We start from the raw sequence: 27,088 nt of genomic DNA, 5'->3' as shown, positions 1-27,088 counted from the left end.
CAGCCCAGTCAAAACTGTTCGCTGCTCTGGCCCCCCAATGGTGGAACAAACTCCCTCACGACGCCAGGACAGCGGAGTCAATCACCACCTTCCGGAGACACCTGAAACCCCACCTCTTCAAGGAATACCTAGGATAGGATAAGTAATCCTTCTCACCACCCCCCCCTTAATGATTTAGATGCACTATTGTAAAGTGGCTGTTCCACTGGATGTCAGAAGGTGAATTCACCAATTTGTAAGTCGCTCTGGATAAGAGCGTCTGCTAAATGACTTAAATGTAATGAGAAGCCAGAGCAGAAACCTGTCCCTATCCGTCCCTCTCGCTCTCCCTACACCCCTCTCTAACCTGGCCCACGTCAATACAAAATCCCCCTTTACCAAACCTAACAACACCCGTGCCCTAGCCCATACTACTCCGGCAAAGGCACAGTCCCAAAAGACATGGCGCACAGTCTCCTCCCTGCCACAAGAGGATCTTGGACAGGTTGGGGATTGCACTAAACTATACCGGTACAAGATGGAACGTACCGGCAGACACTTATGAAGGCTCAACCAATTCAGGTCCTTGAGCCTGTTGTCCAGACCCCGCACCTGCACTCCCTCCCAGACCACTTCCGAGAAGCCTACTACAGGCGCCGGACTCTCTGCCTTTCTGACCTCCTCGTACAGGTGCCTATGATCTAAACCTACTCGGGCAACTTCAACCTCAGGGTGCGCATGCAGCCACTTGGCCGCATGACCAAAGTGCCACGGCAGCTGTTCCGCCCGAGGACCCGTGTTAGACCACACCATTATGCTTCTCGCCTGATACGAGAAAAATACCCGCAAGAGGTAACCGGACAGGTGTATCACTGGCTGAGCAAGCTCCATTAACAAGAAAGAAACAAAAATTGTGTCCAGCTTGAGGGGGAAATGTGGTACCCCCCTACCTCCCTCCCCGATGGGACAGATCATGCGTGCCCTGGCGTCCCACTCATACCTGCCACTCCACATAAACTGAAACACAAGCCTCACTAGAGGCCTTCTCAGACAAGCCGGCAATGGGAAGATGTATGCCAAATACAAAAGCAACGGCAACACATCCACCTTTAGGACCAGGACTTTGCCTATAAAAGACAAATACCTAGCTTTCCACATTGCTAGCTTCCTCTGTACCACTGCGATACGCATGATCCAGTTTAGCGTCGCTGAGCCGGAGGTCTCAAAATGGACCCCGAGAATCCTCAGGGCCCCCTCACAGAGAGAGAACCCCCCAGGCACATCCGTTCTACCGCGCCATCTTCCGAAAAACATGACGGAAGACTTTGCATGGTTCAGAACTGCTCCCGACGCTCGAGTGAAATCCCCAAAGATGGCAAGGGACCTTGTCAGGCACGAGTCCTTGCACAACAGCAAGGAAGTGTCGTCGGCGTACTGCGTCATCTTAAGACGCAGTCCACCACTTCCAGGGATCAGCAAACCTTCCACCCCTGTGTCTGCCCTAATGGCAGCCCCCAGAGGCTCCATGTACAGAACGAAGAGGAGAGCCGAGAGTGGGCACCCCTGCCTGACCCCAGACGAGAGGTCAAAAACGTCACCCAAGTGACTATTTACACTAACTCGGCACCCCGCTCCGACATATAATGTACGAATCCATCCTATAAACATCTCCCCAAATCCTAATCGACCTAACACTCTGAATAAAAAGGATCTATTCACGCGATCGAAGGCTTTCGCCTGATCTAGCGCTGCTACCATAAAAGGCAATCCTCTATCTTCAACCCAAGCAATGGAGTCCCTGATTAACTGTAGGTTCCATCTAATAGAGCGGCCCTCTACCCCGCACGTCTGATCCTCATGAACGACGTAGGGAAGGGCTGTGCGCAACCGGTCTGCTAAAACCTTTGTAAGTAGCTTGTAATCTACACACAGCATGGTCAACGGCCGCCAGTTGCCAAGGTCTGTTACTTCCCCCTTCTTATATAAAAGTGACAGCACACCAACAGCCATTGATCCCCCCAGGACCCCCGTCTTAAGGATGGCCTTCAAGACTTCGAGGACCACTGGTCCAAGTATACCCCAAAACTTGAGATAAAACTCAGCCGGCAGCCCATCCATCCCAGGCACCTTCCCTTTTCCCATCCTCCTAAGAGCGCTCTCAACCTCTTCTAGTGAGATCTGGGCCTCCATCACTTCTCTAATGTCCTCCGGCAACCGCCTGGACAAGTGTTCTAAAAACACATATCCCTGCTCTACATCTATTTCCCTTTCCTTAAATAAACCTTGGAAATGATCAGTTGTCACCCTGACCATATCCTCTGGTTCTCTAACTATACTACCATTTTCTTCCCTAACACCATGCATTACCTTCCTACTCTGTCTTGCCCTAACCAACTTAAAGAACATAGCAGAACAAGTCTCATTATGTTCTAGAAAGCCACTATGCGCACGCTCCAGGAAAGCTCGAGCCTTCCGCTCCTGCAACTCCCTGAGCTGCGCCTTTAGGGTTGCGGATCTCTCCCAGTCAAACGACCCGCCGAGGTTGCCTGCCTCGTATTCGAGTTCAATTAACCTTTGGATACGATCCACCTCCCTCCTCTCCTCCCTTTTTTTCCTCTTGCAATACCCTATTATAAAAGCCCTAATCCTCACCTTAACTAATTCCCACCACTCTAACACCCCTTCGCACATGGACCGGAGGCCCTCAAGCCTCCTAAAGAAACCATAAAACCTGTCAACAAAAGCCTGCTCCTCCAGCACATCCCGATCTAGCTTCCAGTACCCCTTACCAAAGAGACAGACTGGCGACCCCACCTGCAGGAGCACCCCGTCGTGATCCGAAAAGAAAACAGGCAACAGCCGCCCAGACAACTTACCCAAAGACCTGGGTACAAAAATATAATCGAGCCTCCGCTCAACCCCCCTGGAGTTACGCCATGTAGGACCGTCCATTTTCGGAGTAGTGTGCATACCACCATCTACCAGACCATGGCAAGCCATTAGCCTAGCAATGGTGCCTGCACTGCAATCCCCCCCTCTTCCTAAATCTGTATTAAAATCCCCCCCTATCACTAATTTCCTTTTTGTGACACACAGGGGCGTCAGACAGTCCACCATCTCCTTCCTGTCTGCCACCACCTGTGGCCCATACACCACCACTAATCTAAATTTACAATCCCTTATCGTGACATCCACCCCTATAACCCTCCTCTGCATTACCACAAAAGAATCCTCCACTTTTACCTCCCTGTGCACACACAAAATCCCTACCCCCGATGAGTGCACCCCCCCCCTACACCCCAAACCGACTCCCCCTTGTCCCACTCCCTCTTAAATCTACTAACATCCCCTCCATCCCTCAGGTGAACCTCCTGTAAAAAAACAAAAATCAAACCCCACACCCTCCAAATAACTAAAAACCACCCTCCTCTTAACATTATCTCTTAACACCCCTTACATTTAAACTAACAAAAGTAAAATTAGACTCCATGAAAAAAATAAAACATGTAATACACTCAAATTCTAAACCCAGACAGAAAAAAAAAAAAAGCTCCCCTGCTCCATATCTACCGGTGAGAACACCATCCGTAATCCCGACATCCCCCCCTCTTCCTCCATCACACCATCCCAGGATGCAGGAATAGTGTTTGGCTCCGGGGTGCCCTGCACCCTGGGTCTACCCCCACAATCCTCACCCTTCCTAGTGTTGCAGCTGGTTTGGAAAAAAATTGGGGAGGCTGAGTCCCCAAACAAAAAACTCCCCACCTCCTCCTGTACCCAGTCCTGAGTCTTGTTAGGTGTGTCTCCACCCAAATGAAGTTGAGAGCTTTGGGAAACCAGCAACAACCCAGAGGTTTCTCCCACCCCCATCACTCTCTTGGCCATCCCCTCCCCCTCACTGTCGGCCAATCGCACCCTCCTCTTCATTCTCTTCTTTGGTGATGGCGGCAGTGGAGAGATACCACCCCGCCAGCTCCTCCACCATACCCCTCATCTCTTCCACCATGTCACTTTCCCCCAGTCCACTTGCTCTTCCACCGTCTCCTTCTCCACCACTCCTCCCTCGCTTTCTTCTCTCTCATGCTCCTCCACTCGGTTGCCTTCTTCCACCGCTTTTCCTGGTTCTCCTACTCCCGTGCCTTCCGTTTCCTTCTCTCTTCCATCCACCGCTTCTTGCTCCTCTTCCTTCCTTGTGGCCTTCCCCTCTGGACTTGTATTCTTGTCATGAGGCGTGTTTCCTTCCCCTCCTCTTCTTCCCGCATCCCCCGCTCCTGCTCCCCCCCCAGCCGCAGACGCATATGACCTCTGACGGGCCGGGCACCCCCGCCACAGGTGTGCTGACGAGCCACACCCATGGCATGTCTTAGGCTTGTCACAATCCCTCGCCTCGTGATCCTCAGATCCACAAAATCTGCATTTTCTCATGCTGCACGAGGCAAAAATGTGTCCGTAGGCCATACAGCGCCTGCAAAATGGGGGCTGACGTGCATAAAACAACGTCCCCCAATCAGCCCCAAAGGAGAACATAGCAGGAGGATGGAGGTAGCCACCATGTCCCTTTGGGTCCTCCCTGAGGAGGGCCTGGAAACCTCTCCTCCCATTCCAAAACCCAAGGGAGTCTTTGAGGTGCCTAGCTGAGGAGACGTTATCCATGTATCTCTCCAGAAAAGCCCTCACCTCTTCGTCCTTAACGTAAGGGTTGTAAATGTTGACAGTTACAACCCTAAAGTTATTCTTCGCCAGGCTTGATATTTCGTAGTGGCACATCGGCCTCTCACCTCCCACTGCTCTTGCCCTTCTCAGGATATCATCGTGTTTTTCTTCTGTATATAGCGCGACGTCGTATGCTCCCTCCAACGAGTTGCCTTGGAAACAAAACACGTCCTTCACCGTCAGCTTTAGAATCCCCATCAATATTATCCTTCCAAAAGATTCTCGTCCTAAAGGCTCCAACTCCTTTTCCTTCCAAGCAAAAAGAATTGTGTTGGCCAGCCCAATCCCAGGGATCGACCGTGTTGATGTATTTAGCACCATCTCCGCAAGGAGAATGGCGCTCGTTCTCTTCTCTTCCAATACAAGAAAAAAAGAAAATCCAAAGTGACCGAGCCTGTCTGGTGAACACTAACACAGAGACAGGAACAATCACCCACGAAATACAAAGTGAAACCATGGCTACCTAAATACGGTTCCCAATCAGAGACAATGAGAATCACCTGACTCTGATTGAGAACCGCCTCAGGCAGCCAAGCCTATACAACACCCCTACTCAGCCGCAATCCCAAATACTACAAAAACCCCACTATGAAATACAACAACATAAACCCATGTCACACCCTGGCCTGACCAACTAATTAACGAAAACACAAAAATACTAAGACCAAGGCGTGACAGTCACGATGACAGTACAGTAACATTGCATTGCTGATACATTGCTCTTCATGGTAAATGTTACCATGACCATTATACATGCAGTGTAAATTCTCCACATTACAGTATCATCATGATCTGTTTCTTTGTATTTTATTTTCCAGCCATGAAAATATTTATTAAAAACACTACTGATTTTGATGTTCTGAAAACACAAGACCTCATAATTACATAATTACCCCCCCCCCTTCCCCTATATGTACTGTCTATATGTAACCCGAGGCCTATATGTACTGTCTATATGTAACTCGAGGCCGATATGTACTGTCTATATGTAACCCTAGGCCTATATGTACTGTCTATATGTTACCCTAGGCCTATATGTACTGTCTATATGTTACCCTAGGCCTATATGTACTGTCTATATGTTACCCTAGGCCTATATGTACTGTCTATATGTTACCCTAGGCCTATATGTACTGTCTATATGTTACCCTAGGCCTATATGTACTGTCTATATGTTACCCTAGGCCTATATGTACTGTCTATATGTTACCCTAGGCCTATATGTATTGCAGTGGCGACCTGTCATTCAGGGCAGGTGGTGCCTGCTTTGCATGTCATTTTGGCATTAGTACCTGTCACATATCAGTTTTCAAACAATGTAAAACACTTGAGTTAATAAGTTTGAGTTAATAAAGCCCCATACAAACATGGTTTCATGAGTAAGGCAGCTCCAAAATGCAGGTGTTTAAGCCTAGCTCAGTGCTTTCTGTGGTGGTGGGGCAGCCAGCAGAAAATACGGAGTGTAGGGGTTGGTAATGTTCTCTAGTTGCATCGTGATTGGCTCAGTGTTCTGCCAATCATGGGGAAACAATGTCACTGCAAAATCTGCAGGTAGAGCTCGAAAATTCAAGCCCCTTGGGTGCTGCCATAGTTACATTAGAAGTGCTCAAGGTCATTGGCCACAGATAAAATTATGTCAAATCACGTTATAAAATGTAATCCAATTTGGTTTGTAACATGTGCCGAATCCAACAGGTGTAGACCTTACAGTGAAATGCTTACTTACAAGCCCTTAATAAACCAATAATGCAGTTTTGAGAAAATACCCCCCCATAAAAAAAATTATTAAAGAGCAGCAGTAAATAACAATAGCAGGGCTATATACAGGGGTACCAGTTCAGAGTCAATATGCCAATGTGCGGGGGCACCGGTGTCAAGGTAGTTGAGGTAATTATGTACATGCAGGTAGGGTTATTAAAGTGGTTATGCATCGATGATGACAGGGAGTAGCAGCAGCATGGGGGGGGGGGTGCAAATAGTCTGGGTAGCCATTTGATGAACTGTTCAGGAGTCTTATGACTTGGGGGTAGAAGCTGTTTAGAAGCCTCTTGGACCGAGGCTTGGTTCTCCGGTACCGCTTGCCGTGCGGTGGCAGAGAGAACAGTCTGGCTGGAGTCTTTGACAATTTTTAGGGCCTTCCTATGACACCGCCTGGTATAGAGGTGTACTGGGCCATAAGCACGACCTCAGAAGTGCCTTGCGGTCGGAGGCCAAGCAGTTGCCATACCAGGCAGTGAATCAACCCATCAGGATGCTCTCGATGGTGCAGCTGTAAAACGTTTTGAGGATCTGAGGACCCATGCCAAATCTTTTCAGTCTCTTGAGGGGGAATAGCTTTTGTCGTGCCCTCTTGACGACTGTCTTGGTGTTTTTGGACCATGTTAGTTTGTTGGTGATGTGGACGCCAAGGAACTTGAAGCTCTCAACGTGCTCCACTACAGCCTCGTCAATGAGAATGGGTGCGTGCTCGGTCATCCTTTTCCTGTACAATCATCTCCTTTGACTTGATCACGTTGAGAGAGGGATTGTTGTCCTTGCACCACACGGTCAGGTCTCTGACCTCCTCCCTATAGTCTGTCTCTTCATTGTCGGTGATCAGGCCAACCACTGATGTGTCCTCAGCAAAATTAATGATGGTGTTGGAGTTGTGCCTGGCTGTGCAGTCATGAGTGAACAGGGAGTACAGGAGGGGACTGAGCACGCACACGTCCTGGTAATCCGTCTGGCCCAGCGACCTTGTGAATGTTGGCCTGTTTAAACGTTCTTACTGACATCGGCTGCGGAGAGCTTGATCACACAGTCACCCGGAACAGCTGATGCTCTCATGCATGTTTCAGTGTTACTTGCCTAGAAGCGAGCATAGACGTTTTTTAGCTCATCTGGCAACTCTCGGCTGTGCTTCCCTTTGTAGTCTGTAATAGTTAGCAAGCCCTGCCACATCTGAGGAGCGTCGGAGCCGGTGTAGTACAATTCGATCTTAGTCCTGTATTGACACTTTGCCTGTTTGATGGTTCGTCGGGGGGCATAGCGCGATTTCATATAAGCTTCTGGGTTAAAGTCCCGCTCCTTGAAAGCGAATGTTGCCTGTAATCCATGGCTTCTGGTTAAGGGAATGTACGTACAGTCACTGTAGGAACGACATCCTCAATGCACTTATTGATAAAGCCAGTGACTGATGTGGTGTACTCCTCATTGCCATCGGAAGAACCCCGGAACATATTCCAGTCTGTGCTAGCAAAACAGTCCAGTAGTTTAGCATCTGCTTCATCTGACCACGTTTTTTATAGACTGAGTCACTGGTGCCCCCTGCTTTAATTTTTGCTTGTAAACAGGAATTAGGAGGATAGAGTTATATATCTACCATAGATTGGATTGGATTGATCATGTCAACAACATACTTTCAAAATCGGAGCTAGCAAGCTAGACAAGCACTCATCTTCATGAATCACGTCAAAAATCTACTGGCAAATCCTTTTCAATCCTAGTCATATGAAGAGAAATTATAGATAAAAAGTATCGGTGCTCATCGGCCATTGGACATAAACATTACACAACAAGTTGGAAATTGCAAATTCAACAATGAGTGGTTTGGAAGGAATCAGTGGCTAACGGCAATAGTTGCAAAGCAATCACTAGCCTGCTATTCAGTGGAGTGGAAGTTTATTTCACCTTTATTCATTTCACCAGGTAGGCAGGTTGAGAACAAGTTCTCATTTACAATTGCGACCTGGCCAAGATAAAGCAAAGCAGTTCAACACATACAACAACACAGAGTTACACATGGAGTAAAACAAACATACAGTCAATAAAACAGTAGAAAAATAAGTCTATATACAATGTGAGCAAATGAGGTGAGATAAGGGAGGTAAAGGCAAAAAAGGCCATGGTGGTGAAGTAAATACAATATAGCAAGTAAAACACTGGAATTTGCAGTGGAACAATGTGCAAGGTAGAGATAGAAATAATGGGGTGCAAAGGAACTAAATAAATAAATACAGTAGGGGGAGAGGTAGTTGTTAGGGCTAAATTATAGATGGGCTATGTACAGGTGCAGTAATCTGTGAGCTGCTCTGACAGCTGGTGCTTAAAGCTAGTGAGGGAGATAAGTGTTTCCAGTTTCAGAGATTTTTGTAGTTCATTCCAGTCATTGGCAGCAGAGAACTGGAAGGAGAGGCGGCCAAAGGAATAATTGGTTTTGGGGGTGACCAGAGAGATAAACCTTCTGGAGCGCATGCTACAGTGGGTGCTGCTATGGTGACCAGCGATCTGAGATAAGGGGGGACTTTACCTAGCAGGGTCTTGTAGATGACCTGGAGCCAGTCGGTTTGGCGACGACTATGAAGCGAGGGCCAGCCAACAAGAGCGTAGGGGTCGCAGTGGTGGGTAGTATATGGGGATTTGGTGATAAAATGGATGGCACTGTGATAGACTGCATCCAATTTATTGAATAGGGTATTGGAAGCTATTTTATAAATGACATCGCCAAAGTCGAGGATCGGTAGGATTGTCAGTTTTACAAGGGTATGTTTGGCAGCATGAGTGAAAGATGCTTTGTTGCGAAATAGGAAGCCAATTCTAGATTTAACTTTGGATTGGAGATGTTTGATGTGAGTCTTGAAGGAGAGTTTATAGTCTAACCAGACACCTAGGTATTTGTAGTTTGTCCACATATTCTAAGTCAGAACCGTCTAGAGTAGTGATGTTGGATGGGCGGGCAGGTGCAGGCAGCGATCGGTTGAAGAGCATGCATTTAGTTTTACTTGTATTTCAGAGCAATTGGAGGCCACGGAAGGAGAGTTGTATGACATTGAAGCTTGTCTGGAGGGTTGTTAACAGTGTCCAAAGAAGGGCCAGAAGCATACAGAATGGTGTCGTCTGGGTAGAGGTGGCTCAAAGACTCACCAGCAGCAAGAGCAACATCATTGATGTATACAGAGAAGAGAGTCGGCCCGAGAATTGAACCCTGTTGCACCCCCATAGAGACTTTCAGAGGTCCGGACAACAGACCCTCCTATTTGACACACTGAACTCTATCAGATAAGTAGTTGGTGAACCAGGCTAGGCAATCATTTGAGAAACCAAGGCTGTTGAGTCTGCCGATGAGGACGTGGTGATTGACAGAGTCAAAAGCCTTGGTCAGATCAATGAATACGGCTGCACAGTATTGTTTCTTATCGATGGCGGTTAAGATATCATTTAGGACCTTGAGCTTGGCTGAGGTGCACCCATGACCAGCTCTGAAACCAGATTGCATAGCGGAGAAAGTATGGTGGGATTCGAAATGGTCGGTAATCTGTTTGTTGACTTGGCTTTCGAAGACCTTAGAAAGGCAGGGTAGGATAGATATAGGTTTGTAGCAGTTTGGGTCAAGAGTGTCCCCCTTTTGAAGAGGGGGATGACCGCAGCTGCTTTCCAATCTTTGGGAATCTCAGATGACACGAGAGGTTGAACAGGCTAGTAATAGGGGTTGCAACAATTTCGTCAGATAATTTTTAGAAAGAAAGGGTCCAGATTGTCTAGCCCGGCTGATTTGTAGGGGTCCAGATTTCGCAGCTCTTTCAGAGCATCAGCTGACTGGATTTGGGGAAGGCTTGGGCGAGTTGCTGTGGGGGGTGTAGTGCTGTTGACCGGTGTAGGGTTAGCCAGGTGGAAAGCATGGCCAGCCGTAGAAAAATGCTTGAAAATCTCAATTATAGTGTATTTATCGGTGGTGACAGTGTTTCCTATCCTCAGTGCAGTGGGCAGCTGGGAGGAGGTGTTCTTATTCTCCATGTTCTTTACAGTGTCCCAGAACTTTTTTGAGTTTGTTTTGCAGGAAGTAAATTTCTGCTTGAAAAAGCTAGCCTTGGCTTTTCTAACTGCCTGTGTATATTGTTTTCTAGCTTCCCTGAAAAGTTGCATATCACAGGGGCTGTTCGATGCTAATGCAGAACGCCATAGGATGTTTTTGTGTTGGTTAACCTCTTGAAACTCCCCATCCCGGATCCGGGATTGTGACTAAGCCTCAGGCTCATTAGCATAACGCAACGTTAACGATTTCTGAAAATCGCAAATAAAATTAAAATAATGCGTTTGCTCTCAAGCTTAGCCTTTTCTTAACAACACTGTCATCTCAGATTTTCAAAATATGCTTTTGAACCATAGAAATTTACTAATTTGTGTAAGAGTATGCAAAGCTAGCAATGCATTTTGAATAACATGTAGCACGCAACATTTTCACAAAAACCAGATAACCAAATAAATAAAATCATTTACCTTTGAAGAGCTTCTGATGTTTTCAATGAGGAGACTCTCAGTTACACACCAAATGCGCAGTGTTTCCTGAAAGCGTCTGTGTGTAGGAGAAATCGCTCCGTTTTCTACATTGCGCCTGGCTACTGAAACGAACCGAAAATGCAGTCACCTACAACGTAAAACTTTTTCCGGATTAACTACATAATATCGACCGAAACATGGCAAACGTTGTTTGGAATCGGTCCTCAATGTGTTTTTTCACATATCTCTTCATTGACATGCAGTTCGTGGAAGCTTGCTTTACTCTCTGTATTGTTTGGAAAAATACTGGCAGGCGCACCAATTTCGGCGCAGGACACCGGGCGGACACGTGGTAAATGTGGTCTCTTATGGTCAATCTTCCAATGATCTGCCTACAAATACGTCACAATGCTGCAGACACCTTGGGGAAACGACAGAAAGGGCAGACTCATTCCTCCTGCGTTCACAGCCATATAAGGAGATCATGACAAACAGAGCCTCAAAAATCCTTGTCATTTCCTGGATGCCATCTCATCTTGGTTTTGCCTGAAGCTCACGTTAAAGGGCACGCACAGAGAAGATCTTTGTATTTCTGGACACGTCAGAGTGTTTTCTTTCGAACAGTAGCAATTATATGCATAGTCGAGCATCTTTTTGTGACAAAATATCTTGTTTAAAACGGGAACGTTTTTCATCCAAAAATGAAATTGCGCCCCTAGAGTTCCAAGAGGTTAAGGGCAGTCAGGTCTGGAGAGAAGCAAGGGCTTTATCTGTTCCTGGTTCTAAATTTCTTGAATGGGGCATGCTTATTTAAGATGGTGAGGAAGGCATTTAAAATAAAAAAACAGGCATCCTCTACTGACGGGATGAGGTCAATATCCTTCCAGGATACCCCGGCCAGGTCGATTAGAAAGGCCTGCTCGCTGAAGTGTTTCAGGGAGTGTTTGATAGTGATGAGTGGAGGTAGTTTGACCTCTGACCCATTACGGATGCAGGCAATGAGGCAGTGATCGCTGAGATCTTGGTTGAAAACAGCAGAGGTGTATTTAGAGGGCAAGTTGGTTAGGATGATATCTATGAGGGTGCCTGTGTTTATGGCTTTGGGGTGGTACCTGGTAGGTTCATTGATAATTTGTGTGAGATTGAGGGCATCAAGCTTAGATTGTAGGATGGCTGGGGTGTTAAGCATGTTCCAGTTTAGGTCGCCTAGCAGCACAAGCTCTGAAGATAGATGGGGGGCAATCAGTTCACATATGGTGTCCAGAGCACAGCTGGGGGCAGAGGGGGGTCTATAGCAGGCGACAACGGTGAGAGACTTGTTTTTAGAGAGGTGGATTTTTAAAAGTAGAAGTTCAAATCATTTGGGTACAGAGCTGGATAGTAGGACAGAACTCTGCAGGCTATCTCTGCAGTAGATTGCAACACCGCCCCCTTTGGCCGTTCTATCTTGTATGACAATGTTGTAAGTCGCTCTGGATAAGAGCGTCTGCTAAATGACTTATATGTAAATGTAAATGTTGTAGTTAGGGATGAAGATTTCAGAATTTTTGGTGATCTTCCTAAGCCAGGATTCAGACACGGCTAGAACATCCGGGTTGGCAGAGTGTGCTAAAGCAGTGAATAAAACAAACTTAGGGAGGCTTCTAATGCTAACATGCATGAAACCAAGGCTATTACGGTTACAGAAGTCATCAAAAGAGAGCGCCTGGGGAATAGGAGTGGAGCTAGGCACTGCAGGGCCTGGATTCACCTCTACATCACCAGAGGAACAGAGGAGGAGTAGGATAAGGGTACGGCTAAAAGCTATGAGAATTGGTCGTCTAGAACGTCCGGAACTGAGAGTAAAAGGAGGTTTCTGGGGGGTGATAAAATAGTACAGACAAAGGTATGGTAGGATGTGAATATAGTGGAGGTAAACCTAGGTATTGTGATGATGAGAGAGATATTGTCTCTAGAAACATCATTGAAACCAGGTGATGTCATCGCATGTGTGGGTGGTGGAACTGAAAGGTTGGATAAGGTATAATGAGCAGGGCTAGAGGCTCTACAGTGAAATTAGCCAATAAACACTAACCAAAACAGCAATGGACAAGGCATATTGACATTGAGGAGAGGCATGTTTAGTCGAGTGATCATAAGGGTCCAGTGAGTAGTGAGGTTGGTTGGGGTAACGGTGATTCTGACAGCTAGCCGGGCCATCGGTAGCAAGCTAGCATAGAATGGAGGTCTGTTTTTATCCACCTTGTGTGTTTCCGTCGGTAGATTAGTGGGGTTCCGTGTGGTAGAGGGGATCAATCCAATTGGCAAAATAGATATAGTTATAGTGACCCAAGAAAATTTGTCCGATAGATTTATTCAGATAGCAGCCGATAAGTCAGCTAACGATTAGCGGGCCGCAGATGGTCGTTCAGGTAACGTTGCGACGGAGGGGCAAGTTGGATAACTCCCTCAGGCAGATAATGTTGGTAGACCAGTCGCGAAGGCTCCGCATCGGCAGTAAAACGGGTCCGGATAGGTGATTGTAGCCCAGGAGTGGCTGATGGAACTCTTCAGCTGGCTAGCTCCTGAATAATTGATGTTTGCTCCGGGATCAACGTAAGCCAATAGTCACACGGATAGCAGCTAGCTCGCTGCAAGATCCAGGTGTAAATGACCAGAGCTTTCGGTTGAAATCCGGGGATATGGAGAGAAAAATAGGTCCGGTATGTTCTGGTCTGAGTCGCGTTGTACAAAACTGGCAATAGCTTTTCGAGCGAAAGGATAGCTGATGACCATCAACCGTGGTTAGCTGAATACTAACGTCAGCCAGTAAACTGGCTAGCTTTCCGGATAGCTTCTGGTTAGCTTCTGGCTAGCTTCTGGAAGTGTGATCCAAGTTTGTGTTTCAGTATATTTAAAACCAAATACTTTTAGACTTTTTCTCAAGTAGAATTTTACTGGGTAACTTTACTTTTATTTGAGTAACTTTCTATTAAAGTATCAATAATTTTACTCAAGTATGACAATTGGGTACTTTTTCCACAACTGCTAATTATAACGTTTCTGCGCTAAACTAGGTTGAATATTTTCTTAAATAGAACTCCCTTCAGTCCAGGATCCCGTAGTTCTTAAGTTGATTTCTCTCGTGAATTATTTGATTTCTCTCTAGAGAATTGGCACGCTGGGCTCACAAAAATACAGAATTAAATGGAATTCAAGTAATTGAACCAAAATCAGTCAATAATCGCACAGCACTATTTATTCAAGGCACAATGATCGCAATTAGGCCTATACTATCTCTTTTGAATAACTGCTTTTTCTTCATAAGGACACGTCTCAATTGCCTCTAAGAGGCCAGTATTTTACTGCACGTAGCACCTGTTTTACTCCACCAGGTCCTTAGGCTACCCTCACATGGGTCACAGCAGAGTGACATTTGAATCAATGACTCTATCCTCTCCAGAAATGTTGTTAATATGAACAACTGTGCACTATAGCTGTGCACTGTAATGTTAGAATACACTTGTTGGAAGAAATATTACATTTCTCAATACTACCCCACTTTTCCTGAACGTTAACCATTGCCCATTTAACTCATGAATTCAATTTCTTATAAATTCCTAGACACACTCCCTAGAGTACCAACTATGCTTATTACAAGTATATTCTTGTAGTGCAATCCGCACATTCTCTGCTATACTATGTCATGGTTAGCTTTACCTTCTTCATTATCTGGTTAAATTTGCCTTGAGTTATCACAGTCAAACAGTCACGTGTATCCAAGAGCCAAACGTAACCGTCTTTGTATATTAGCAACCACACCCCAGGAACACTATTTGCCTATTTGTTGGCGATGATGAATGCAGCAGAAAGACACTAAAACCCTTTGAGTGTTACAATGAGGACCTTAAGCTTTTCCCTTACTTTGATCCTTCAGTTGTCTTTGACCCCAAAGCCTTATGTTACAGGTGAGATAAATACACTTCCTCTTTGACAACATGCATTTATTTGTTTGGGATATTCAATTGGTGTGTATTTTGATCTAGTCTAGAATTATACTTTTTCCTCCCAGATTTTTGTATGATTTTCTTTTACAATAGAAATGACCATGTCAGTTGTCCATGTCAGTTGTAAATAGTCCCAATAGTACCATCCCCGAAATATTCGTTTTTTGTTGTCTAGACAGTGGTCGGTTGAAGAGACATATTTCAGTATATTCAGTGCCAGAGAGTCACATATACTGTAACGGTACACGCTGAGCAAAACACAAGCATCAAAAAGGGTGAGAGTATTGCTGATAACCTTGCTTTACCTGAAGATATATAAAGTTATATTGCATAGGCTTAAAGCCGTGATAAAAAAATTAAAAAGAAGGAAATTACAATGGGATCATATTATATGCTATTATGTCAAAATGCGATACGGCTCGCTAAATTTAATTCAGCGAAAGTAAATTTGACCTGGAGTTCATTGCATTAATTTGCAGCTGCTTATGGGACCAAATAAAAGTATACAGCACCAGTGTTCTTTATGTCTGAGCTAGCTCCAGCAAAGCGACAGCATACTAGACAGAGCCTATATGCCTTATACTAACAACAAGAGGTATCATGTGAGTTTTGGGTTTAAAATGCTTGTAATGTCTGTTTGCAAAGGAGTGGACCGGGGAACTCAGAATGTGGCATTTGAGTCCAATACAACTGATAGGTAAGGTATCAACAACATTTTCAAAACCTCTGTTCACCAGCATTTATTTCCAAATGTGTTTTGAATGCAGTTATTTGAATTGTGTAACGTGCATTATAGATTTTTTTTCAATGTAGTATTTCAATGATCCAGGTTTGATAAGCATCATAGGGTGTAAAACTTTTTAGGACCTTTGTAGCATAATCCAAATAACATGCCTAAATCACCTTGTTGAAAATGAGGAACTATGAAGATATTGTTCTTTTTTTCTAACCAAAGTTTTGGTTTTGTCAGGTACACACTGCCACCAACTGAAAAGACTCCACAGGACCTTGTCTCCTCACTAACATACTCAGATACTGCATTATCCAGTGCTGATTTGCATGAGCATGTCAAGCCACAGAAAGCCTGTGCAGTGCCCAATAGTGCCAACTTGTGGCCCGTGAAAGCCCTTATCACGTCTGAGTCACATTGTAGGCTGTTTGGAAATGTCAGTGTTAGCCATATTATACCAAGGAGGTACTGTGAAAGTGGTTTGAAAATGATTTGGTCCCTCTTTCAATCAGAAGCTACTCGTTTGGTGGTGAAAGTAATAACACCTTTATTAGAGGTTGTCACAATGTCTTTACACTTGTTCTCTAGTCTTTTTAAGACAGTTACACCACAATCATTAGTCCAGATTGACTCTGATAGAATTGATCAACACAATACTGTATCTGAGGTAAATGTGTCCTATGGTCATAATGTAAATGTGAAGGACATGTGGATTTATTCTGACCACCAGAATATAGTGATCCTGGAGGATGACCCTGTAGTGATGGAGTCAGCCTCCTTCCTCTTTGAGAAGCGCCCCTCTGTGTCGACTCTACTGAGGTACCACAAGGGGGCGCTGAAAGTCCTCAGGGGCTCTCAGACCCTTTTGACCAGAGACAGTCGTGTCGTACTGGTGGGTCATGGCAGCAAGGGCAGTGATGGTGTGGCCAGACTAGGAGGTTATGGGCCAGAGGAGCTTGCCAAAGTTGTGGTGGCCATGAAGATAGAAGATGGGCATCTGCACACTCTCAGCCTGGTGGGCTGTGCACTAGGAAAGGACCTCAAGTTTGCAGAGCGGCTGCTTCGAGCGCTCATCTCACTCAACGTGGAGACCAAACTGCACCTGAGGAGCTCAGCACTATCTGTCAGGCCCAACGGAGAGAAGGTGACCAGAGAGGAGGGGGTCTGGAGGCATAAAGACGGCAGTAAGAAAGTCATCGCCCAGCTGGACCAGAAAGGTAACCTGCTGACCAGTGTGGAAGGAGACGGCAGAGGACAGGTCATTCCCAACTACCAGGGGCACGCCCTATACATACAGACTTTAGAATGGCCGACCCACCCTCAAATGTTTGTCTCAGCAAACTTGCGTAAGAAGTACACCTCGATTGACTGTTTAGAGGGGCTGACATGGAGCCTGTTTTTTGAGGAAAATGAAAGAAGGCGCGCTCCAGATTACATCCCAGTACACAAACAGGGGAACCTCACGTCCGTGTGGCTGGCTGACCACAAACCCATGGAAGACATTCCCATCAAGCACCTCACCACCATTCTCGATCTGCTGGTGGAGATCAGGTACAATGCCAGGGAAGACACCAACTTTGACTTGTATTACGTTCTGAACGACTGCATCTTTAAGGTGCAGAGGAGAACCTTCTACGCCTCCCTTGTGGGGAAGTACATTAATTCTAACCATCTGGAAGAAATTGAGAAATTCACTGATGCTTTCAGGCACCAGAAGGAGGACTACTCCCTCCAAGAGCTTAGACAGGGCCTCAAGGCGTCCGAATTCAACAACTTCTGCCGCCAGACGTTCCAGCTGCAACGATGTGTCCAGGACTGTGAACGCTGGGGCCACTACTTCATGGCTGCTGTGTTCTCTGCATCTGTCCGAAACTTCCGCACATTCTCACTCTTCCTTATGAGTGTTATCGCTTGCGAGGTGGGCCGATCTCAGGGCTCTGACAGCTCACTCTGTACAGCCTTTGTTGGGGATGACCACCCTATGGTAGGGGACGACCCTTGGCTTGAACGCAGTAGACGCGGGTTCTATGGCTGCACGGTGGGCAAAGCTGAGGAGATGATGACCAAACGAGACACACTCGACTGGCTGGATCAGGTTGTTTCCAAGGAGAATGCCCTCTTTGCCAAGTCCAAGCAGATGATGAGTGGCGTCGACCACGACCAGGAGACAGAGCTTGATATCTTTGGGAGGGTCAAGGTCATGAATAAATATGTGTTTTCATCTTACCTTGAATTCTTTCGAGGAACGCCAGAGGGGAAGAAGCTGGCAAGAGGATGCAGAGCTTGAGGATAGTACATGGCAGCTAGTTGACCTAAACCCTATTCGACGAGATTGCAAAATTGTAATCATTGTTACTGGCTAATATCTGTTAATTATGGGAGGCAAAATTATAGTTTAATGTCTAATTAAGCAATATGGGCCAAGGGGGTGTGGTATATTGACCAATATTTCAAGACTAAGGGCTGTTCTTATGCACAACGTGAAGAGGAGTGCCTGGATACAACTCATGGCTGTGGTACAGTATATTGGCCATAAACCACAAACCCCTGAGTTGCCTTATTGCTATTATAAACTGGTTACCAACATAAATAGAATAGTAAATAGAATAGTAAACAAGTATTTTTGCGTCATAGCCGTGGTATATTGTCTGAAATGCTGTTTCAGCCAATCATCATCTAGGACCCAAACTACCTGGTTTATAATGAATGTCTCATGTCTATGTTAATCTCCATGGGCAAAATGCTGTTTCAAGAAACATTTGTGTGTGGCATTTAAGTCCATCTCCACTTATTTCACGAAGTAGGCCTAATTGTGATTGGTGTGGTGTGTGGTTATCAGTTATGGGCAATTGTCCAAATAATGAAACATTCATTAACATTTAAGTTTCCAAACCTGTCAGGAATGTTGTTAGATTTAGCACCATTTGCTTTTATTTAGCACAAAACTATATACATCAGAATATGGTTCTAGCTAGTATTGGTACAAGCTAATTGACACAACAATGTACAATCATTTCTGAGGGTAATTTCTGTACTATCTATTAAATATTCACCCATCCGGGAATTCATCCTTTGAGTACAGTTCTGGGTTGGTGTGTTGGCTAGGTTCCGTAAGGAATACAAAGGCCTAATTAAATAATAAGTAAGTTGCTGGGTTGGCTTTGTTATTTGAATAATTGCGAAGCATAATGTGACTGTAAAAAACTGTATTGTTGAATATACCATTGCTTTTAGCATTGGGGATTGTAGTTCAGAATTTTAGAATGGCATTCCCCATACAGAGATTCACTGGACCTGCTAGCACTCATGCAAAAAATATTGCTTCTAGTAGCTGTAATGGATGAATGCAAATCTACAAACTGTGAACATTTAGATAAGACATTCCCATTGAACAATTCAAAATGAGCTGATTCATTAGACAATGTGATGTTCAGAGGTTGTGTGAAAATGTGTACTAAATGCCATTTGCCCAATAGACTTATTTTGCCAAAATGATAATACTGTAGTAAGAATGTAACAATTACACACTGAATACAATGTGTGCTGTATAGTTGTGACAACTATACACCTAGTTCATACATTGAAATATGTATATGATGATTTTTTTGTTTGATCACAAAACGTATTTTGTGAAATGCTTATCTGTCGATTAATGATGAAAGTGCTAATTCAACCAAAATAAATCATAATAATGGAGGTCACCATTATTGCAATATTTTATTAGAACATTTTTGGTCATGTTTTACGATGTTATTACAATGGCCAGTATAAAGAGAATTACAAAGTATAAATACAAAACTGCAATACCACAGTGGGGAAAACATTGTTTAAGGAAACATGCTATGGGGACACTGCATCACCAGCACTGTATGTATGAGACTACTGGTGGCTCAAAGGTGCTTTCCACTAATGTGTACTGCCATATGTAAATTCATATTTATTTCTTGCAAAGCACCTAAAGCTGGCTCATGGTTTTCTGATTTCACTTTGGGTCATATGTCATCTAAGGATTCTTTGTAGTGGTTACACTGGTAGTAGGCCAAAAGGAAAGCCGTTCAGGGTTTTTTGGATGGAAAGACCAACACTTATAACACTCAGGGAGTACAACAAAAATCTTGTAAACCAAGTGGTATAGAGCTAAGAGATGAGCACTGCTGGCACTACCAAGCATGGGAGATGTACATAAAATGGCCTGTCGTGGAGGGGGTGAGTACTATGTGAGTGTCCAGGTCTGGATGGGAGCAGTACGGTGAGAAGGGGTACTGACACTGGGTGGGATACTATGAGGCTGTCTGGTTCCCCCTGGCTCACACCACCGTCAGAAGGCATGGACCTCACAGGAGCACACAGCTGCACTTGGACACCTTCTCGCTGCTGAGAAGACCATGCTGTGTGGTGGCCAGTGACTGGATCAAGCCCCAGAAGTGTTTGAAGGTGATTCCCTCGCCGTCCGACACACCCATCTGTCTCATCACCTCGCCCAGGCCCTGCTCTGAGCCTCCAGTCTGGGGGAGGGAAGGAGCACAAAAACAACTCTTCATGATATGGACACAGTATTTTACCTATTGACAGGCAATAAGAAATAAAGTAATCATGCATAGACATGTATTAGAAGCAAGTTAGCAATTAGTCTATTGCACTTTTGAGAGTATAACATTGTTGCCTACATTACTCAGTAGGTTACATTCGTAACAGTACTGCTATTCCAAGCAGTAATTATTCTATCAATAATTAAACTGAATAACTACTGTCAACATGTTTGACTTCAAAATCTACTATTGGCATCTCTTCAACTGTATGCAGCTGTATAAATACAGCATGTGAGTACTTTGTCAACTAACTGTGTCACGTTTCAGGCTTTGTAACCCTCTAGTGGTTATAAACATCCCCTTTTCAGGACCCTGTCTTTCAAAGATAACTTGTAAAAATCCAAATAACTTCACAAATCTTAATTGTAAAGGGTTTAAACACTGTTTCCCATGCTTGTTCAATGAACCATAAACAATTAATGAACATGCACCTGTGGAATGGTCGTTAAGACACTAACAGCTTACAAACAGTAGGCAATTAAGGTCACAGTTCTGAAAACTTAGGACACTAAAGAGGCCCTTCTACTTATTCTGAAAAACACTAAAAGAAAGATGCCCAGGGTCCCTGCTCATCTGCGCGAACGTGCCTTAGGCATGCTGCAAGGAGGCATGAGGACTGCAGATGTGGCCAGAGCAATAAATTGCAATGTCCATACTGTGAGACCTCTAAGACAGCACTACAGGGAGACAGGATGGACTGCTGTGGCAGACCACGTGTAACAACACCTGGACTGAGGGCTTGTAGGCCTGTTGTAAGGCAGGTCCTCACCAGAAATCACCGGCAACAACGTCGCCTATGGGCACAAACCCACAGTCGCAGGACCAGACAGGACTGGCAAAAAGTGCTCTTCACTGACGTGTCGCGGGTTTGTCTCACCAGGGGTGATGGTCGGATTTGCGTTTATCGTCGAAGGAATGAGCGTTACACCGAGAACTGTACTCTGGAACGGTATCGATTTGGAGGTGCAGGGTCAGTCATGGTCTGGGGTGGTGTGTCACAGCATCATCGGACTGAGCTTGTCATTGCAGGCAATCTCAACGCTGTGCGTTACAGGGAAGACATCCTCCTCCCTCATGTGGTACCCTTCCTGCAGGCTCATCCTGACATGACCCTCCAGCATGACAATGCCACCAGCTATACTGCTTGTTCTGTGCGTGATTTCCTGCAAGACAGGAATGTCAGTGTTCTGACATGGCCAGCGAAGAACCCAGATCTCAATCTCATTGAGCACATCTAGAACCTGTTGGATCGGAGTGTGAGGGTTAGGGCCATTCCTCCAGAAATGTCCGGGAACTTGTAGGTGGTGGTGGAAGAGTGGGGTAACATCTCACAGCAAGAACTGGTAAATCTGGTGCAGTCCATGAGGAGGAGCTGCACTGCAGTACTTATTGCAGCTGGTGGCCACACCAGATACTGACTGTTACTTTTGATTTTGACTCCCCCTTTGTCCAGGGACACATTATTCCATTTCTGTTAGTCACATGTCGGTGGAACTTGTTCCGTTTATGTCTCAGTTGTTAAATCTTGCCATGTTCATACAAATATTTACACATGTTAGGTTTGCAGAAAATAAACGCAGTTGACAGTGAGAGGACATTTCTTTTTTTGCTGAGTTTAGATGTCTTAAAGTAATGATGGAAAGCATTCCAGCTGACTACCTCATGAAGCTGGTTGAGAGAATACCAAGAGTGTGCAAAGCTGTCATCAAGGCAAAGAGTGACTACTTTGAAGAAACTCGAATATAAAATATATTTTGATTTGTTTAACACTTTTCTGGTTACTACATGATTCCATATGTGTTATTTCATAGTTTTGATGTCTTCACTATTATTTGATGTCTTCACTAAAAAATATGACCTAAAACATTGTAGTTACTCCACAATACTAACCTAAATTACAGATTGAAAAGAAGGATGCCTGTACAGAATATGCATCCTGTTTGCAACAAGGTACTTAAGTAATACTACAAAATATGACATTGAATGTTTTTGAGTGGCCTAGTTAAAGTTTTGACTTAAATCGGCTTGAAAATCTATGGCAAGACCTGAAAATGGATGTCAAGCAATGATCAACAATCCAAAACAAATTAATCCATTTTGAATTCAGGCTGTAACACCACAAAATGTGGAATAGATTTTAATTCTGAAATGTGATCAAGCTGCCAGCCAGGCACATGCAAACACAGTGGATATTTCTGTCTGCTGGAAACAATAGGAAATTGATTTAGGAAAATATTTCCTGTCCTGAACGCTGCACCACAGCTGAGACAATATAGAGAGCTGTTTCCTGGAATCCCATTTAAATGATGTGATCATTACTTTTCCTTTGAAATAGACTCTGGTTTTGGATAAGTCTAAGACTGGACATAATGAAAAACATATGGACTTGGTAATTAAACATAATTTTCACTTCAACAGTTGTGTTTACTGCCCCCTCCTCTTGACCTCAATTGCCTTTCACAACAAATATGTCCTAGCTGTTGTGGCTAACTATTGTGTAGCAGAAACACTGTACTTGGTTGTCGCGTTTATGGTGGATGAAGTCGACTTGGTGCAAGGAGTCATATTACAATAAAACAATTTTCTGCTCTTCATTAGGAAAACAGTTATTTATTTATCTGTCAGTTTGTTTCACCCCCTCTAGATGAAAGATCAACCTTGAGCCTTCCTCACTTGCTCATGTATTTGAACCGGCCATTTCCTGTTTTTCAAAAGCATAGCTATCTTTGTCACCCTCTGGTAGATTCAGACTCGTCCTGGAAAACCGCCTTGGGCCTGAGACAACTAAGCAGCCGGTTCCAACATGAATACATGGCAAGATACATTGGCCTTTTCAGTGATTGAAATAAAGCTTGTTTAAAACTCAATTGGTGACTGAAGCACAGTAGATCACATAAATCGTGGATTTGTATTGAACCTGGCAACCAACGCCTACAGGCCTTTCCTGAGTGTTTGTTTGGGAGTCATAGGATGTGGCGTGTACTGTATGTGTGTGGTTGAGTGTGTGTGTGTGTGTGTGTGTGTGGGGGGGGGGGGGGGGGTAGTAAGAGTCAGAGTCACGCCCTACTGGTAGAATCAATGGTAGGTGTCGCCGAGGGCAATGTAGCCGACAGTTGCAGCTTATGTACCTTGACTAAGTTGGGCAACTGGGAGGCGAGGAGGTCTTTGAACTCTTTGGTTTGGAGCGTGGGACCTTTATTGGCCGCAGCGGCATGGAACTTTGTGACCAAAGTGTTGATGGCCTTTTCCAGGTCGGAGTGCTGCGCCAGAGGAGGAGACATAAACGTGTTAGGGTGGGGGGATCAAATAATATAACAATAACAAAAGCATTATCTGACAGTACTTTAAAGTTCATTATGTGACGTTTATTATTATAATAGATCATTAAGAAAGAAAGTCAACATATTCATCAGACAGACTCCCCAGGTGCGTGCCGAAGTGTACCGACCTCCACTCAATTTAGTCCCAAATACCAAAACAATCAGACACACTCACATCCGCCCTCAAGTGCATATCCAGCATGCCTCCATGCGTCGGATGTTTACGCAAAGACGACACTCCGATGTTTAACCCTGTCCTTGAGTGACTGTTCGAACAACACTGCAGCCTTCTTCTCAGCACAAATCACGCACTGCTCCATTCAGTTAATTAACTTGAGTTTGTGTTGCACCTTTCACGAGTATCAGTGTTACTGAAAGCTTAGTGGTTAACCAACAAGATCAGTTACACTTCCAGGTTGCAAATGACCTGTTTGAAAAGTAGACCTTGTGTTTGGCAGTGGAATATGAAACTGTGTCACACAGACTTGTTATGTTGGTCATTGTGAAGGACATCATTCCATACTCTCTTTAAACCAAGAACCAAACACCCAATCTATTGTAACTGTTGGGTTTTTTGTTCATACTACTTTTTATTTATGTCCTAAATCACTAACATTAAATAACTGTTCAGGGACTTTGCTATGTCACTCACCCTTATTCAAATAGATATTTGAATATGCTATTGAAATGTGAGCATCTGTGGGTGGGTCGGGAGGAGAAGCTTCAGTAACAAGAGACTATTGGAAGGCAAATTCAGACAACTTGTCTACATGTAGAAGGTACTTGAAATACCTGCAGGTTGGTAGCTACAGTATGACAGCTCAACCACTCACTGTTGATTTTCAGGGTGTGCCAGGGGCGGAGTCGCCATCTGGGCCAGATGGGCTGGTCAATTTTTAGCCCATTGGGTCTGTCTAACTTAGATTTTTCACGCAAAATGAACTGGCTAATAATGGGGGCCTAACGGGGGAAATGGCCCAATGTGGGGGCCTCGAGGAAAAACTTGGCCAGTGTCTTAGAAATGCCAGGTCTGATTTATGGTCCGTGCCCGATTCGTGCATGAGAGGCTTGGGAAACAGGGTGAGGAATCAGTGGTGACTTCAAACTGTATTCTCCCAAACACTAAAACAAATTCGTTGACACATCCAAAAACAGAGAAGTTGTTGTTTCAGTTGTCAGGGTAGGAAATAAAGTAGAATAAAAAGCCTGACTCACTAGGCCACCATAAAACTCTCGTGGTAGGCCTAATCCTACTACAGTGTTCATTTTATAACGTTTCCACAAATAACGTTAGCTCACAGCAGCCGACAAAAGTCATACAATTGATACAGTAAGTAACAATGGTACGGCGCTTGCTAACCGACAGTAAGTATCTCATTGTATGAATGTCTATCTGTATTTCTGTTCGTCTAGCTGTCATCCCTCACACACTGGCCTTTATTCAAAGAACGTTTCTGTGTCCTAGGCCATGGGGACAGAATCTGAATGGACTGATTGCCACCCCGTGCTTTCCATTTCCATACACGGTCTCTGTCTATAGACACAACTGAGAATAGCTCCTTGCTCCCTCGTCAACATATGGCCTAGATTAATTTGTTATTGGCCATATTCTTTGATGCTGTTCTAGCATGCACACTGATCAGTGCATTGAAATGATAACTTGTGAACTCGCGTTAAGAGTGCATATAAAGTAGGCTATATGCAAACGCGCCTATAAAAATAATACGATCTCATGGACTGTGACATGATATAAATTGGATAGCATAATATGTCAATGGAATTTTGGTTAAACTACATTTTGTGCCACTTCCAACGGTAATCAGAACGATGCGTAGAAGTTGGGGGAAGTTATCACCAAAAGAATGCAACAACTCCATTCCTTGCTTCTAGGACGAGATAAGCCACCATCTCTTCAAGTGCAACGTTTTGACAAGTGCTGATTTTAAAATTGTATAGTAGGCCTACCTGTTCAGCCATTTGGATCGTTTTGTGCTGTCCTTTTTCAAAGTAAAGTTTTCTCTCTGCGACGTTCGGTATGCTAATTGTTACTTTTCTCGCTCAGTGTTCCATTGCTTCCTAAATCCTCCCACTCCCCCCCCAAAAAATCCAACTGCAATTCGATTCCACCTTCCGTGTCAGTCGAGAAAGATATGGGGAAAATTATAGTGCGCTCAGTGTAACTCGATGCATTGGGACTGTAAACTTCACGAGGCAAAACGTCTACATGCAGCCATATAGGCCTACCACCCTTCTTTAACTATTATTGCGAAGTTCTCTTTTGTTTCGAAGTATTCCACGTTTTGCAGAGAGTAGCCTACAGAGTTGTGCGTTTAAAATGTAGGCTATTCAAGAATAGAGCCCGCGAGTGCGTCACTAAACATCTGGAAACATTTAGCAAAAGTTGAAACAGTCTGCAATTTTAGGCTGGAGTTTTAATTTATTGTTGCAAATTTTAACCCCTCATATAAGCCTACCTATTTTTATGCAGTTTCTGTAAAGCTTTGAATATCCAACAAAATAATACATTTCTCAATGTTGTAAGAAACCTTTATGAACCATGCATGGACGGTCCCCATTGGACATTTTTTTCGAAGACGTTTATAATAAAAGTCGTCCGTTCCAATTTCCATTAGCCCTACATTCACTTTGATAAATCATCAGAGATTGAGAAGGAAATGCTAGGAAAAGCGATGCGCTCACAATGAACAGGCGCGACCACATTCTTGAAAGCCGGTTTCATGACTATAGAGACAGAGGGGTGGGCAAACATGGGACTAGATAAAACTGGATCTATCCTTTGCCTTTGTTTTTAGGCCATTGTTGAAATGATAGATCCCTTTAATGAGCATTTCTCCTCTGCCAAGTTAATCCATCCACCTGACAGGTATGGCATATCAAGAAGCTGATTAAACAGCATGATTATTACACAGGTGCACCTTGTGCTGGGACAATAAAAGGCCACCCTAAAATGTGCAGTTTTGGTACACAGCACAATGCCACAGATGTCTCAAGTTTTAAGGGAGTGTGCTATTGGCATGCTGACTGCAGGAATGTCCACCAGGGCTGTTGCCAGATAATTTAATGTATATTTTCTACCATAAGCCACTTCCAACATCATTTTAGAGAATTTGGCAGTACTTCCAACCAGCCTCACAACCTTAGACCACGTGTATGGTGTTGAGTGGGCAATTCCTTTGCTTATGTCAAGGTTGTGAACAGAGTGCCCCATGGTGGCGGTGGGGTTAGGGCATGGGCAAGCATAAGCTACAGACAACGAACACAACTGCATTTTAAAATCGATGGCAATTTAAATGCAGAGATACCATGACGAGATCCTGAGGCCCATTGTCGTGCCATTCATCCGCTACCATTTCAGCATGATAATGCATACTCACCAGACATATCACCCATTGAGCATGATTGAGATGCTCTGGATCAACGTGTACGACAGCGTGTTCCAGTTCCCGCCAATATCCAGCAACTTCGCACTGCCTTTGAAGAGGAGTGCGACAATAT

General features: G+C 44.5%; 2 protein-coding genes across 2 annotated transcripts; one reads left to right on the top strand and one right to left on the bottom strand.

The window, feature by feature from the left end:
* The first annotated feature begins 14,778 nt into the window (after window positions 1-14,778).
* Window positions 14,779-19,467, top strand: LOC135549892 (uncharacterized). The gene is made up of 3 exons (XM_064980267.1): window positions 14,779-14,894; window positions 15,579-15,630; window positions 15,904-19,467. The coding sequence occupies exons 1-3, from the start codon at window positions 14,825-14,827 to the stop codon at window positions 17,948-17,950; spliced, it is 2,169 nt and encodes a 722-aa protein (XP_064836339.1). The 5' UTR covers window positions 14,779-14,824; the 3' UTR covers window positions 17,951-19,467.
* On the bottom strand, window positions 19,356-25,885 carry LOC135549894 (protein S100-A13-like). The gene is made up of 3 exons (XM_064980269.1): window positions 25,538-25,885; window positions 23,381-23,512; window positions 19,356-20,168 (listed from the first exon to the last, which is right to left on the bottom strand). The coding sequence occupies exons 1-3, from the start codon at window positions 25,547-25,549 to the stop codon at window positions 19,998-20,000; spliced, it is 315 nt and encodes a 104-aa protein (XP_064836341.1). The 5' UTR covers window positions 25,550-25,885; the 3' UTR covers window positions 19,356-19,997.
* Between the last annotated feature and the right edge of the window lie 1,203 nt (window positions 25,886-27,088).

The sequence above is a fragment of the Oncorhynchus masou genome, chromosome 12 (assembly GCF_036934945.1).
Source record: "Oncorhynchus masou masou isolate Uvic2021 chromosome 12, UVic_Omas_1.1, whole genome shotgun sequence".
In the NCBI taxonomy this organism is placed as follows: Eukaryota; Metazoa; Chordata; class Actinopteri; order Salmoniformes; family Salmonidae; genus Oncorhynchus; species Oncorhynchus masou.
This window is presented reverse-complemented; position numbering and strand designations above follow the sequence as displayed.